The sequence below is a fragment of the Staurois parvus genome, unplaced genomic scaffold, assembly GCF_062004578.1.
Source record: "Staurois parvus isolate SC_StPar_1 unplaced genomic scaffold, SC_StPar_1.0 ptg001702l, whole genome shotgun sequence".
NCBI lineage: Eukaryota > Metazoa > Chordata > Amphibia > Anura > Ranidae > Staurois > Staurois parvus.
Window position 1 is genome coordinate 520,022 of NW_028319498.1, and position 15,681 is coordinate 535,702.

A 15,681-nucleotide genomic window follows, 5' to 3' on the forward strand; every position below is an offset into this window, starting at 1 on the left:
TTGTAAAGCGCTGAGCAAACTGTTGGCACCATATAAATCCTGTATAATAATAATAATAATAATAATAATAATAATAACAACAACAACTTAAATTATTTTGCATTTTTATTATACAGGATTTATATGGTGCCAACAGTTTGCTCAGCACTTTACAATATAAAGGGAGACAATACAGCAACAATACAGTTCAATACAAGAGGGATATGAGGGCCCTGATCCTGGGAGCTTACAATCTAGGAGACACATGAAATGGAACTTTTAGTATGCTGTATCTAAAAATGTTCTCTGCAATTTAATGATCCTTTGCTATTCAGCTTGTGCTCGTGCTTCAGTAATGTCAAGTTGAATCTAAGGTACAGAAAATCCACTGGTCTGGTTCACAGTTATCTGTTTAAATCTACAGTTAGAATTCATAATGGTTCCCTAACAAATGACTGGCTGTATAACTACACTTCAAGATACAGTAAGTAGCCAACAAGACAACCAACGGCAGAAAGTCTCTATGGGGTTGATTTACTAAAACTGGTGAGAGCGGTTCTCCCCTTCCTGGAAGTGTTGAAACTAGTAGATCACTATTTTATATTTTTCAATAGCACTCCTATAGTACTAATGGCCATTTTGTTCTCTCGTAGCACTCTCTAGCTGATGTGTGTACCTAGACAGCTGTCACTAGAACAAGTATCCTTGTTGGAAGATTTCCCTTCTATTCCTTTTTTGGTGACAACCTAAAACTTTAGATTTCACATTACTTTTAGTCCCGGTGACAATGGTCATTAGGACAAATAGAGACTGAATCTTCCTAACTGTGAAAGATGAAAAAATACATTAAATGCAATTATCTTATGGGATTATTGATGTTAATGCGAATGGTCTGTTGGTCTCTAACAGGAGAGAAAGAAAACTTGAGATATTAGTGGTATGATTGAGTTCTACAAACAAACAAAAATCTTATTCTAGACCTTGTTCTGGTCTACAATTTAATATGGTATCAACAGTAATTTATGTCTCAGAACACAAAAAAATTGTAAGAACCTACTTGTGAACACGTATCCACAGACAGGTGCACTGGAGTACCCCAAGGCTCCAACTGTCACCACGGAAATGGTGTAATTTCTCCCAGATTTCAGGCTCTGGAGGGTTATATTTGGAGAGTTGCTTGTCACAGTGATGGGGGAAGCAGCATTCCAATAATACGTTATATTATATGACTTTTTCACCCCGGTCATATTTACTGGCTCTAGCCAAAATAATGTTGAGGCATTTGTCCCAATTGTAACAAAAGTGATGTTTCCTGGAGGAGTCGGATCTGGAAGAAAAAAAATATGCATAGACAAGGCAATAGCTGCACTCAGTGCTGTAGAATGAAAATCAATAAATGTATTAAGAAATGTGAAGCAATTAACTATAAAGATAATAAATGTGTACACATATAATACCAAGGAAAATAAGCTATTTCACACAAATAAAACAAAAAAAGCCAAAACAAGCCTATCATAAAATGTATACCACTGTACAATATCAGTATTATTATTCAGGATTTATATAGCGCCAAAAGTTTACACAGAGCTTTACAGCATTAGGAGACAGACAGTACAATTACAATATAAATGAATACAGGAGGGATCAGAGGGTCCAGCTCGTTAGAGCTTACAATCTAAGAGGGACGGTCAAGAGATACAAAAGGTTATAACTGGGGGGATGTGCTGATGGAGAAATGTATGTACAATTGTTAGGTGGGGCAGGATAGGCCTCTCTGAAGAGATGAGTTTTTAGGGATTGTCTGGAACAATTGAGTACTGTCCATGATACTTTTTTTATTTGCACTAAAGCTTTCGGGGAATGTCCCCTTCAGGTCTAAGCAGTACTGAAACAAAGATTTAGCAGAATGTTAGAAGAGATGTAGGGGATGGGAAAAAAAAAAAAACAGAGATAAGACACAGCAAAAGCAAAGTCTGGGGGTGGGGGGGATAACAGTAGCAGAGGCAGTCATGCTTGAGCTGATAGTCATAAAACTGTTGGATAATGAGTGAGGAATCCGTATCCAACAAAGATATAGGCCCATATCCTGAAAAAAAGACAGCCCCATATCCAGCAAGAGACATCCCCCATATCGAGCAAGAGATATCCCCATATCCAGCAAAGAAAGAGGCCCATATCCAACAAGAGAAATCCCCCATATTCTGCAAGAGACAGCCTCATATCCAGCAAACATCCAGGCCCATTAAAAGCAATATTCATCCCCCATATCTAGCAAAGAGACAGGCCAATATCCAGCAGAGAGACAGTCAAATATCCAGCAAGAGAAATCCCCCATATCCAGCAAGAGAAATCTCCCACATCCAGCAAAGAGGCATCCCCATATCCAAAGAGACAGGCCCATATCCTGCAAAGAGACAGAACAACAAAACAAAATCTGAGCTAAAAGTGCAGCTTGCAAGAATTTTTAAAGTTGAAAACTCTGACTGAAGTGGTCTGGCAAAGGAATCTTGGGCTCCAGTTCCTGGTTCTCAAGTGGAGCAGTGGCAGGTGCAGGCTGTCTGGAGAGTGAGTGTTGGAACTGGTGACTTACAGAATTCATTTGCAAATAACTGGGCCTGAGAGAGATCCATCTCCAAGGAGGTTTGTGATAATGCAATATATTTGGTTTGTGTCTTGTTCTGCAAAAATAGTGTGATGGGCTTCACCTTTTGCAACTGCCATTCCCTTAAGGCTAGCATGCTTAACAGTACTCAGATGACCAAAAGGACTTTATCACTATAGTTGCAGAGGAGAGGTTAAGTGCCATGCTAGATGATCCAGATGGCAGGCAATCCATTATCTAAGGCTAGGTTCTAGGCAGGTGGCAATCCAAGGAGAATGTTTATCAAGCAGTGGTCAGGGCTGGCAGGGGGGGAGAGAGAGAGAGAGAGAGAGAGAGAGAGAGAGAGAGAGAGAGAGAGAGAGAGAGAGAGAGAGGGGGGGGAGAGAGAGAGAGAGAGAGGGGGGAGAGAGAGAGAGAGAGAGGGGGGGAGAGAGAGAGGGGGGGAGAGAGAGAGAGAGAGAGGGGGGGGGAGAGAGAGAGGGGGGGGGGGAGAGAGAGAGAGAGAGGGGGAGAGAGAGAGAGAGAGAGAGAGAGAGAGAGAGAGAGAGAGAGAGAGAGAGAGAGAGAGAGAGAGAGAGAGAGAGAGAGAGAGAGAGAGAGAGAGAGAGAGAGAGAGAGAGAGAGAGAGACTACATTCAGAACAAGGGTCGCGGCAGGCAGCATTCAGAGAAAGAATCCATAATTCAAAGCAAGTGTCAATAACAAAATAGGAAGTGCAAGGCAGGAAAACAAGTACACCCATTAGAAGCTAAGAAGCAGATTCTATAACAAGCCTAGAACCTATCAGGCAGGGAAACTCCAGCTGACTGCTGTGTAGCAACTGGGATGCTACCTGTGAACACATGCTGCTGAAGGCCAATCAAAGCTAGAGAGTGTCAAACCAGGAAAGGAGAGTTACCGCTGGCTGTTTAGAAGCCTGACTCATGTTCCTAGTGGTGGCTGCAGCACAAGATGAAGGGAGGGAACATCCAACTCTACTAATCATGTGCTTTACTGCCACAATCCAGAAAAAAATCAACCGATTTGCTGGAAAGTGTCTACTCCTTTTTTGCTAAGATACAAAGGGAGATTTCATCTGAAATCACAAATAACAATTTCTTTTTTTTCCTGAGACTAAAGACCAAAAAGTGTGCATATTTGAAGAAGGGTTTTGAAGTCTTTTTAGTAGTCTGTAATTTCAGAGGGAGAGAGTAGGCAGTTTTCATGTACAAACAAATTCATGCCTAGTTTCCAGGATTGAAGACTTCAAGCCCACCTTTTAAGCCTTTTTGGATAGGTTCCAGTTTTTGAGGTAGAAAGAAAGAAAGCAGACTGCATCTGAAAATAAAAAATATCTTTTTTCTGAGACTGGACATGGACTATTATGAATTTGCCCCACAACTTATAAAATTCCAGAGTTCAAGAGATCTGGAAATATATGTGCGTGTTTTTTTGTTTAAAATTGGAAACATGAAAATTTTGCATATGGCACTACAGCTATTACGGCTGTATGCGCAGGATAAAAGTTCAGAGCGATAGAGTGCATATTCTATCTGTAAATAAAAATGTAGAGCCTTTTTGTTTTAAATTGAAAAGTTAAAAAATTGTACAGATTTGAATCCTTTTCATTACAGGCCACAATTACCGAGGGAGAGAGCAAGCAGGTTTCATGTGGAAATAGAAAGTTATTTTAAAAAATATTTTAAAAATATACAAATTTGCAGCACAGCTTATATACCTTTTTGAACAGACCAATAGTTTTGAGGTAGAGGGAGAGCAGGTGGATTGCATCTTTAATATAAAAAAATATTCTAGTTTTACCTAAAATTTGATGCAGAAAAAAAAAGTTACTGGTTTCAATCACACTTTTTAAGCTTTTCTGGATAGTCTGCAATTTCTGAGAGATTGAGTTGGTAAATTGCACTTTGAAATAACCAATATTTTTTTAAATGCTAATTTTACAGAATTGAATCTCTATTACTATACTTGAAAGTCTGTTGGCATAGACTACAAATGACTATGGTGCAGTCTGCAGAACATAGGATGAAAAATGGCCACACAGCTGAGCTTTGGGGATGGGAACTGGGAATGTCAGAGGTCTAAAACCATGGAACTCTGTCATTTGGTGGAATAGGGCAGCTGCTCTCTCTACTGTTCTGGGAGCTGCCCCTGGATGAAATCCTGCCTTGCTAATGTTGTTCCTCTCCCTCACTTTCCTCCTCTACTATAGCAGCCAGTACAGTAGGAGATCCATGATCACCCCCACTCCTTCAATGGAGCCAACTTGGCTGTAAGCTACAACTGCAAAAACATCATTACCAGTTGATTCATGAATCATACTCACATGTGGCCTCTTTCACTGTAGTGAGTGCACTGCGGCAGCTTCCACTGTCTGTCAACACAGTGATAGTATAACTCCTTCCTGGTAATAAGTTAGTGAAATTCACTTGTGTAGATGTATACTGCAATGTCCCATTTACATCTCCTGTTATAGTGACGGTATAATTAGACAGTTTTCCTGCTGGTGCCGTCCAGTTCACCCCCAGAGAATTCACCGACTGGTAATTGCTCACCATGACACCCACAGCTTGTCCTGGAACTGAAAATGCAACGTGTTTTAAAGTTTTTACATTTCATAGTCTTCATTATATTCATTGTATCTTGATGACTGGTGACTTCAAGGAATTTCCAAAAAAGCTTGACAACATTAAAAGATTCAGGAAGTAGGAACAGGTCGAGCTTCAATCCATATATGGGCAGGCTAGAGTTACTGAAGGCAATCCATTGACTTCAGTACAACCAGTCTGTTGGATTGTTTTCATGGGATCACTGCTGGCAGCTATAGCCTCCAACAGTGGTCACTGTATTCTGCTGGCAGGGACAGTTCCGGTTCCCCACTGGCAGAACACAATAGTGCTGCAGAAGGGATTCCCCCATCAACGCAGTCAGTGTCAAGCAATTTTCTTATCGTCCACCCATGGTGGAAGGAAAGAAAATGTCATAATCTATGGGCTGCTTTACTCTGGACTCCAGGCTCCACCACAGTTTTTTCCTGCCCCTGGAAAGCTTGTCTAATGAAGTGCTGGGTCCTCTTTGGATCTACTCTAGCAGTGGGCAGTCTTCACCAGGGGCATATTTACCGCAAACAAGCCATTTGCCTTGGATGCCATTTTTCAGGGGAGTGGTGCCGCCCCCGGAAGAAGGGATGCTGGTTGTCTGGTTGTCTTGTGTGCCCTGTGCTCTGCTATGAGCCAATCAGTTCCTTTGTGTTGATGTCGCACCAGTAACCAGGAGAGGATGGCATTGTGTATGAGGAGAGTCCAAGGGGCACCGGAGCTGAATGGCAGGTTAAAGAGCGGAGTGAGGGCAGCCGGGGAAGCGGCAATGAGACTCCGGGAAGGGAGCCGGGTGAGTAATATAGGCAGCACTGATGGAGCAGAGGGCTGTCTGTGGGAATGAAGACATCTAAAAATGGTTTATTTTCTGGAGAGCTGTAGGGTGGTCAATTTTTTTGTGTTTTGTGTTGCCTATGGCAGTACAAAACCTAAATGCACCACTGGTCTTCACTGGAAAAAAAAAAAAAGAGTGGCAATAACATGACGACATCAGGCCCACTTTTAGTCCCAGTACATTGTAAATGAAGGGCACTCTGGTGATGTCCATTATTCTTGTGGACATCTTGTGATGAAGATGATGTACCAGATGGGGCAAGAAAGGTAGGAAGGTGAGTATTGAAGACAGAGCTGGAATTTTTTTGCTTTATTTGGGGCTTTAATCATTATTTCTACAAGTCATTAGACTATCCCCCAACCAGAGTGATGAGAACAGGACTGCAGCTGTACTCACCTGTGCAGGTAGTTACTGACACCGGGTCAGATTCAGTGACATTATCAGCAGCTCTTGTGTATATCAGGAATGTATAGGTTTCTCCCGCTGTCAGATTCACTATTGTAGTGGAGTCACTGGTCACTATTATATTATTTATCATTGTAGATGATGATGTGACATTTGTCTGCACTCTGTAGCTGTAAGAACTCTGATATTCATTGGGATTGGACCATTTCAAAGACACAGATGTAGAAGTCACAGCAAAGCCTTGGGGTAGCTTTACAGACAATGGCTCTAAAATGTAGAAAACATGTATTTATGTTTAAAGAGATCTTTTCACCAACTTAAAGTGACATTAAAGGTTCATGATTTTTCTTTTTTTAAAATAACAAACATGTTATACTTACCTGGGGCTCTGTGCAGTGGTTCTGCACAGAGAAGCCCCAATCCTATTGGACTTCTGAGCAATCTCAGCCCCACCCCTGCTCTAATTGGCTCACTGGCTGTGATTGACAGTAGCCAATGGCTACTGCTGCTGTTTCAGCCAATGAGGGAGAGAGTCTCCTGCACATTGCTGGATCAAGATGAGGCTCACGTTAGTTTTAGAAGGGGCTAGGGGGTACTGCTGCACACAGGTTTATTACCTTTATGCATAGAATGCATGAAGGTAAAAAACATTGAGCCTTTACAACCACTTTTTAAAAATTGTAAGTAAAAGCACAAAAAGGCAAGTATTTTAGATGCTTACATGCATTTTTCCTTGATTATGCATTCACTTGTAATGTGCTTTAGGAAAGTGACTTTTTGTGGAGGTGTCAGTTTCCTGCCACAGTCCACCCCCTCCTGCCATGTCATAGCTCTTTTAACATCTGGGAGTGACTAATTGCTTCCAAAAATCAGGGGAAATGCTGGGAAGTCCACACACAATACTTAAGAATACAAATGAGGTGCCACCAGGATATCTGGATGGGTACTACCCAATCAACTATCAAAAAACACAAAAGAAAAGAGAATAGGCTGCACACCTAATTGGCTAACCTCAAGAGGATTTTATTAAACACCAATAACAGTAATTAAACATTGGAGTAAGACAAACAAAGTGTGATGTGGGTGGAGTCCTCTGGTATGTAGGATTGTTTGTCCTACCTGCTATGTTTAATTACTGTTATTGGTATTTAAAAAAAATTAACCAATTAGGTGTGCAGCCTATTTTCTCTTTTATTTTGTTTTTTTTTTAGTGGCTAATTGCTGCCTGTGCTGGCTCAACTCCTCTGACCCCTTTACCCATCTACATAACCTTTTATGGGGCTGTCAAGAGAGGAAAATAAGAATACTATAGAGCAGCCATTCTTAACCAGCGCTCAATGATACCCTAGGGTTCCTCCTAGAGTTACTGTACTTGGGGTTCCTTCTGAGATTTAGCCATTTTTGCCTCTCAGATAAGTAACATGTGCCAACAATGAACTGTTTAGTCATCTTCCTAATGGCCTCAAGTGCAAGTAACATCCCAGTGACCATCACATTCATGTACTGTGAGCTGTACAGTAGACATAGTAAGTATTAACAGGAGTTCCCCAAGACCGTAAACTTGTTTCTAGGGTTCCTCCATGCTACAAAGGTCAAGAAAGGCTGCTATAGAATGTAACTTTAGCAACAGCTCTGGGTCTTTTGGTGCTGCTAATATCCAATTCAAGATGGTGGCACCCAGCAGCAGACTGGGAGATTTTGAATGCCTACACAAGGGAGGCTTTTACAATTAAATATCATTAAAATATGCTAAATGCACATATAAAAACGTATGGGATTATTGCTGATAAAATAATTGTTCTGGGGACAGGGTCTCTTTAACATGAAAGAAAAAAAAATAATGTACTAAATATATTAGTGGTAATTATAAGGTGTGAAACTCCCAAACTGCGCAGAATACATAAACAGCTAAAATTATATTTCCCAGGCCTGAGGGTGAAAATAACGAGGACAGGGGCTACAGACATAGGTTGAATCCTTGCAATCTGGTGTCAGAAGTGGGAGTCCTGTTATACCTCCCTTCCCAGGTCAACTGCTTGGAAGGCAGCTACAGTGGGGATCGAAAGTTTGGGCACCCCAGCTAAAAATTTGTATTAATGTGCATAAAGAAGCCAAGGAAAGATGGAAAAATCTCCAAAAGGCATCAAATTACAGATTAGACATTCTTATAATATGTCAACAAAAGTTAGATTTTATTTCCATCATTTACACTTTCAAAATAACAGAAAACAAAAAAATGGCGTCTGCAAAAGTTTGGGCACCCTGCAGAATTTATAGCATGCACTGCCCCCTTTGCAAAGCTGAGACCTGCCAGTGTCATGGATTGTTCTCAATCATCGTCTGGGAAGACCAGATGATGTCAATCTCAAAGATTTTAAATGCCCAGACTCATCTGACCTTGCCCCAACAATCAGCACCATGGGTTCTTCTAAGCAGTTGTCTAGAAAACTGAAACTGAAAATAGTTGACGCTCACAAAGCTGGAGAAGGCTATAAGAAGATAGCAAAGCATTTTCAGATGTCAATATCCTCTGTTCGGAATGTAATTAAGAAATGGCAGTCATCAGGAACAGTGGAAGTTAAAGCAAATCTGGAAGACCAAGAAAAATATCAGACAAAACAGCTCGCAGGATTGTGAGAAAAACAATTCAAAAACCACGTTTGACTGCACGATCCCTCCAGAAAGATCTGGCAGACACTGGAGTTGTGGTACACTATTCCACTATAAAGAGATACTTGTACAAATATGGTCTTCATGGAAGAGTCATCAGAAGAAAACCTCTTCTACGTCCTCACCACAAAAATCATCGTTTGAACTTGCAAATGAACATATAGACAAGCCTGATGCATTTTGGAAACAAGTTCTGTGGATCGATGAGGTTAAAATTGAACTTTTTGGCCGGAATGAGCAAAGGTACGTTTGGAGAAGAAGGGGCATAGAATTTAATGAAAAGAACCTCTGTCCAACTGTTAAGCATGGGGTTGGATCAATCATGCTTTGGGGTTGTGTTGCAGCCAGTGGCACAGGGAACATCTCACGAGTAGAAGGAAAAATAGATTCAATAAAATTTCAGCAAATTTTGGATGGTAACTTGATGCCATCTGTGAAAAAGCTGACGTTAAAGTGAGGATGGCTTCTACAAATGGATAATGATACTAAACACACCTCAAAATCCACGGGGGATTACATCAAGAGGCGTAAACTGAAGGTTTTGCCATGGCCTTCACAATCTCCTGACCTCAACATAATTGAAAATCTATGGATAGACCTTAAAAGAGAAGTGCGTGACAGACAGCCCAGAAATCTCAAAGAACTGGAAGACTTTTGTAAGGAAGAATGGGCAAAGATACCTCAAACAAGAATTGAAAGACTCTTGGCTGGCTACAAAAAGCGTTTACAAGCTGTGATACTTGCCAAAGGGGGCAGTACAAGATATTAACTCTGCAGGGTGCCCAAACTTTTGCAGACGCCATTTTTTTTTTTCTGTTATTTTGAAAGTGTAAATGATGGAAATAAAATCTAACTTTTGTTGACATAATATAAGAATGTCTAATCTGTAATTTGATGCCTTTTGGAGATTTTTCCATCTTTCCTTGGCTTCTTTTTGCACATTAATACAAATTTTTAGCTGGGGTGCCCAAACTTTCGATCCCCACTGTATGCTCACCACCTTTTTTTTTGCAAGCTAAATTTCTGAAAGTTTAATGCATGACAAGAACGGTTATACAGAACTCAGTAGGCATTGCTTAATCTAAGGATGATCAATGAAACATTCCATTCTTATCAATATAGTTACTTGAAGAACAGAAACTGCAAATAGCTGAGGGATACCATATAAGATAGTTCCGTTTACAGAAATTAAACTAGTCTAAGAAAAGAGAGAAGTTACAAAATCGAAACTAAGGCTACGTTCACACTAGCGCTGTGTGCAGGCGGCAGAGGGGCGTTTGGGAAGCGTTTTTACCGCTTCCCAAACGCCTCTGCCAACTCTGCACATTACAGCACATGGTGCTGTTCTAACAGGAGTGTTTGCGTTGCGTCGCAGCAAAACGGACGCCTCTGGACAAGTCAGGAGGCGTTGAAGCCTCCTATTCTCGCCTATGGTGCCGCTCCGCAAACGCCCGGCTGGCGTTTGCGACGCGGTTGCGGGGAGTTTGCGGAGCGGTAACACCACTCAAACTGCATTCTAGGCGTTTGTGGGGCATTATTAACGCTCGGCAAATGCCTAGCAACCGCCGCTAAACCGCGCATGCGGCGTTTGCCGAGCGTTAAAAACCACTCTGCAAACGCCGGACCAACGCTTGCCAAACGCTATAGGGGCGTTTGGCAAGCGTTGGCAAAACAGCCAAGTGTGAACGAGCCCTAACTGTTCACACGTCTAGAAATGGAGGCATTATACAAAAATGGATGTCAGTTAAGCCATATTTCCTTACAATATTTATATCATTACTAAAATTATATCCATGTCCAAACATCATGCTGCCACTTTAAATATATTAAACATGTGTAAAAAACTTCATAAAAAAGTATTCCAGTGGCTCATAAATCAGTTGACAATGTAAAAATCTTCACAAAACACATTAATAAAAGATAATATAAATAAGTGAATAGTAAATATTAATTAATATTTTCCACATAAATAATGTTGATAGTGTAAAATAAATAATGTTATTCCAAATAAAAAAAGTCCAAAAAATTAATAATTTAAGTTATTTCAAACAGTCCGAATAACTCATTCCATCAAACAATCACGTGAATGAAAAATGAATAATTGAAGTTATTGCAAACAAAAAGTCCTAATAACTCATTCCATCAAAAAATCACGTGAAAAAACTTGTGTAAAAATAAAATTATATAAATGTGTGTTGCTCCCCTCTCAGGTGTGTACTACTCACCAAACAGTGTTGCCTCCCACTCTCATGGTTGGCACACTGAGCTTTGATTAATGATTTTCCAAGGACTAGATCAAATCATTTTTTCTCCTTAAACATGCGGTCATGGAATCCCAGGACAACCGTTCCTGATCTCCATTTAGTGGTAATGATTTGCAATGCATTTTCTGCTAAACGTGTGGTCTACAAGCTACAATGGTATCACCAGCCATTTGCCTCCCAACACAGAAAGACGATAAGAACTTACTTGTGAACACATATCCACTGACTGGGGCACTGCGATACCCCCGGGCTCCAACTGTCACCACCGTAATGGTGTAATTACTCCCGGATTTCAGGCTCAGAAGGGTGACATTAGTAGAGTTGCTTGTTGTAGTGGTGGGGGAAGAAGCTTTCCAATAATAAGTTATATAGTATGACTTTGTCACCTCGGTCATATTCACTGGCTTTCCCCAAGATAATGTGGTGGCGTTTGTCCCAGTGGAAACAAAAGTGATGTTTCCTGGAGGAGTTGGATCTGGGAAAAGAAGGGGCAATGGCTACACTCAGTGCCATAGAATGAAAATGAAGCAATGAGATGCACTTTAAAAAAAAAAAATATTGCAAGCCAAATAAAAGTTATCGGTTAAGATAATGAATCAAATTATTAAAAAATTAATACAAGTTCATCATAATACAAATATCTGCACATGGATCACTCTTCCAAGCATATGACCCATACTCTTACTTGGACAATACTCACACGTGGCCTCTGTCAATGTACTAAGAGCACTGCTGCAGTTCCCACTGATTGTCTGTACAGTGACGGTATAATTCCTTCCCGGTAGTAAGCCAGCAAAAGTCGCTTGTGTAGAGGAATTCTGCAATGTCCCATTTACATCTCCTGTTATAGTGACGGTATAATTGGACACCTTTCCTGCTGGTGCCTTCCAGTTCACCACCAGAGAAGTCACCGACTGGTGATTGGTCACTGCGACATTGACAGCTTGTTCAGGAACTGGAAACAAAATGCTAAAAATTATTCATAAGGTTTATACGACTCATTCCATTTATTATATTCCGATGACTGATGGATTTTTTGATGGATGATTAGAACAAGAACATGACCAGGGTAGATCAAAAGGTCACCTACCTATTAATGTTCATCATCCAAACTCTACCTTCCTATGTACCTATCCATTCAGTTGTATCCGACCCTTGCCGATTGCATGGACTGTCACTCGTAAGTGACTTTTTCCATGAATTCTCTTAGCAATTATTTTACAGGGTAGGTTGCCAGGTCTTTCCCCAACCCCCTACCATGCAGGAGATCCTACATGGCCAGGGATGAAACTAGGACAATTTAAACAGGCTGAACTGCTGTAATACTGAAAACGCAGTGGCTGAATATCTCCTTGCCATGGGAACTCTGCAATACTGAAGTTTCTATCTGCCAAACCCAGCTCTGATGAAGAAGGGAGCACCCTTCGAAACTCGTTAGCCTTCATCCCCCCCCCCTTTTTTATTTACCTGTAACCCTGTTTGGATTATGGTTACTTATGCCTGTTACACAATTTTTTGAGTATATTTCCTTATTAATAAAATTAGTCACTATTTATTGAGGTAATGCGCAAGGTTTGTGCGCTCTTTCATCCCTGGCCATGTAGGATCTCCAGAGGAAGATGAAACTAGAACAATTTAGACAGGAGCCAATTAGCTTACCAGCATGTCTTTGGAACACAGGGAGAACATGCAAGCTCCATGCAGGAGGTGCCATGGTTGGGAATTGAACCCATGACCCAATTTCTGCAAGGCAGAAGTGCAAACCACTAAGCCACTGTGCTGCCCCCACCTTGCTATAGCCCCCTGAAAAGATGACTCTACTCTAAAGTGAATTTAAAATGGCCATAGCAGCCTTTTATTTTAGATAACATACAAAAATCAAAAACATTTATATAAAAAAACATAACATGACAAATTAAAAAAGGTTGAAGGTTCTTGAAGGCACTATATTTATTTATTTCAGGTAGCGCTGTCAATTTTATGCAGCGCTTTACCTATGTTATACATTCACATCAGCCCCTAACCCTCAAGGGGTGTACAATCTAAGGTCCCTAACTCACATTCATACACATATTGGGGCCAATTTAGATAGGATCTAATTCACCTATCATCATGTCTTTTTGTGTGGGAGGAAGCCAGAGTACCTGGAGGAAACACACACAGGCACTGAGAGAACATGCAAACTCCAGGCAGGTGGTGCCACAGATGGAATTTGAACTAACGACCTGAGTACTGCCAGGCGGAAGTGCTAACCATTTAGCCACTGTGCAGAAAACAAGATGCGGGGAAGAGAAGGTTGCAGATAAACAGAACCCCTGATATGCTGCCGAGCTCAGAGGATTTCAGAGACTTCAGAATCTTCTTGGTGGAACAAGAAACAGAGTACACCAACCAGTACCGATTTCAGCCGCCTACTGGAGCCAGTTTTGAATTTGAATTTAGGACAACACCTTGTACTAAGAGGCAGAGTGAATGGTTTGGACATACAAAGAGGGTATACACCTATCAGCTCCATAGATCCAAAAGGTTACTTTGGTGTTTTAATCAAGTGTAAAGCATTATGTTCTGGTCAAGGGCGGACTGACCATTTGGAAACTCGGGCACTGCCCGAGGGCCTGGGGTCAGTAGGGGTCCCCATGAGATGCCCCTGGTACCTTTTTCATAGGCTTTTTTGTTTGGACAAGGACACAGGGGCCCCATGATTCCCTATTGCCTGGGGGCCCCATGAGTTGTCAGTCCGCCCCTGGTTCTGGTCATCTCTTTTCGGTGCACATTTGATGGAGGAGGAGAGCTAAGAAAGTGGAGGAGATTTATGCCTATTGGACACAAGACGTCAGTCCATGTAGAAGGGACACTTGCCATTTATGACCTCACCTAGCAGTTTGGTCATATATATCAGGTGAGAGCACATCTGGTGGAGGTGGTCACATATGTTCATTGGTTAGCAGTATATAGAAGCACAGGGTGTTTTAAGAAGCACTGTGGAATTAAAGCATCTCTGAAGACATCCAGTAATTCAGATATCAGAGCTTGGATCCAAACCTGGGCCTTCTGCGGTGAGTGGCAACGTTTCTTCTTGCTGAGCCACCTGGAAAGCGGGACATTGCCCTTGACAACTATTTGGATGATCCTACCTTGACCTTGTTTATCATGAACCTTGAGCCCTTTGTTCTCCCATGAACTTCCTGATATAAGCCATGTCTCTGCACTTCCTGTTTGCCAGATTATTGTGCTCTCCAGCCAGTATCTTGCTCCTTGACATCCCTGTTATTATCCATATTTTGCTACCACTTGTTATTGACCCTTGGCTTGTTCTCGACTACGCTTCTGCCTGATCCCAACCTGTGACTGCTCCTTACCAAGCTTGGCTTGTTCTCGACTACTCTTTTGCCTGATCCCCACCTGCGACTGCTCATTACCGACCTTGGCTTGTTCTCCACTGCTCTTCTGCCTGATACCAACCTGCGACTGCTCCTTACCGACCTTAGCTTGTTCTTGACTACTCTTCTGCCTGATCCCAACCTACAACTGCTCCTTACCGACCTTGGCTTGTTCTCGACTACGCTTCTGCCTGATCCCAACCTGCGACTGCTCCTTACCAACCTTGGCTTGTTCTCGACTACTCTTTTGCCTGATCCCCATCTGCGACTGCTCATTACCGACCTTGGCTTGTTCTCGAGTATTCTTCTGCCTGATCCCAACCTGCGACTGCTCCTTACCAACCTTGGCTGGTTCTCGACTACGCTTCTGCCTTATCCCAACCTGCGACTGCTCCTTACCAACCTTGGCTTGTTCTCCACTACACTTCTGCCTGATCCCAACCTGCGACTGCTCCTTACCGACCTTGGCTTGTTTACTGACCAGGTTTCCATTTGATCATTACCTGCTTATACGCTACTGGACCTCCGCTTTCTCACCTCCTGGTGGGGTGATCCTGAGGACCACGATCTGGAGCTAACACAGCAAAATCCATCTCCACCATCAGGAGCTCTGGTGAACACCGGTTGGTACTTACTCGGGTGAGCCCACTCCTCCACCACGGTGACCTGCCTGTGTACCTATCCTGCTGGTTTCAGGTGAGCCTTTCCACTGCTATAGCAACTGGTCTTCGAGCCTGACCCCTGATCGTGACATCAGGAACATTTCTATTATCAGACATTTACATTTTACAATTAGAAGTTTATGTCACTTGTTAGAGTTGTTTTATATGGTTATGAATCTAGGTGAAACGCGGCAGTAGAATTTTATTTAACCTCTTCATGCCGGCTTCACGCAAATGTGCGGCCTCCCGTTGTCTGGTCCTAGACACCGAGTGGCTGCACATTTGCGTGC

The 15,681-nt window shown here is 41.9% G+C and overlaps 1 protein-coding gene across 1 annotated transcript in view; it reads right to left on the bottom strand.

The window, feature by feature from the left end:
• Positions 1–15,681, bottom strand: part of LOC149434700 (uncharacterized) — a 169,348-nt gene that overhangs the window by 140,566 nt on the left and 13,101 nt on the right. The window contains exons 6-10 of the mRNA XM_089663504.1: positions 12,050–12,304; positions 11,555–11,824; positions 6,407–6,682; positions 4,905–5,159; positions 1,037–1,306 (exon numbers count right to left, since the gene is read on the bottom strand). Coding sequence (XP_089519630.1) covers positions 1,037–1,306; positions 4,905–5,159; positions 6,407–6,682; positions 11,555–11,824; positions 12,050–12,304 — 1,326 coding nt within the window. The remainder of the gene's footprint in view (positions 1–1,036; positions 1,307–4,904; positions 5,160–6,406; positions 6,683–11,554; positions 11,825–12,049; positions 12,305–15,681) is intronic.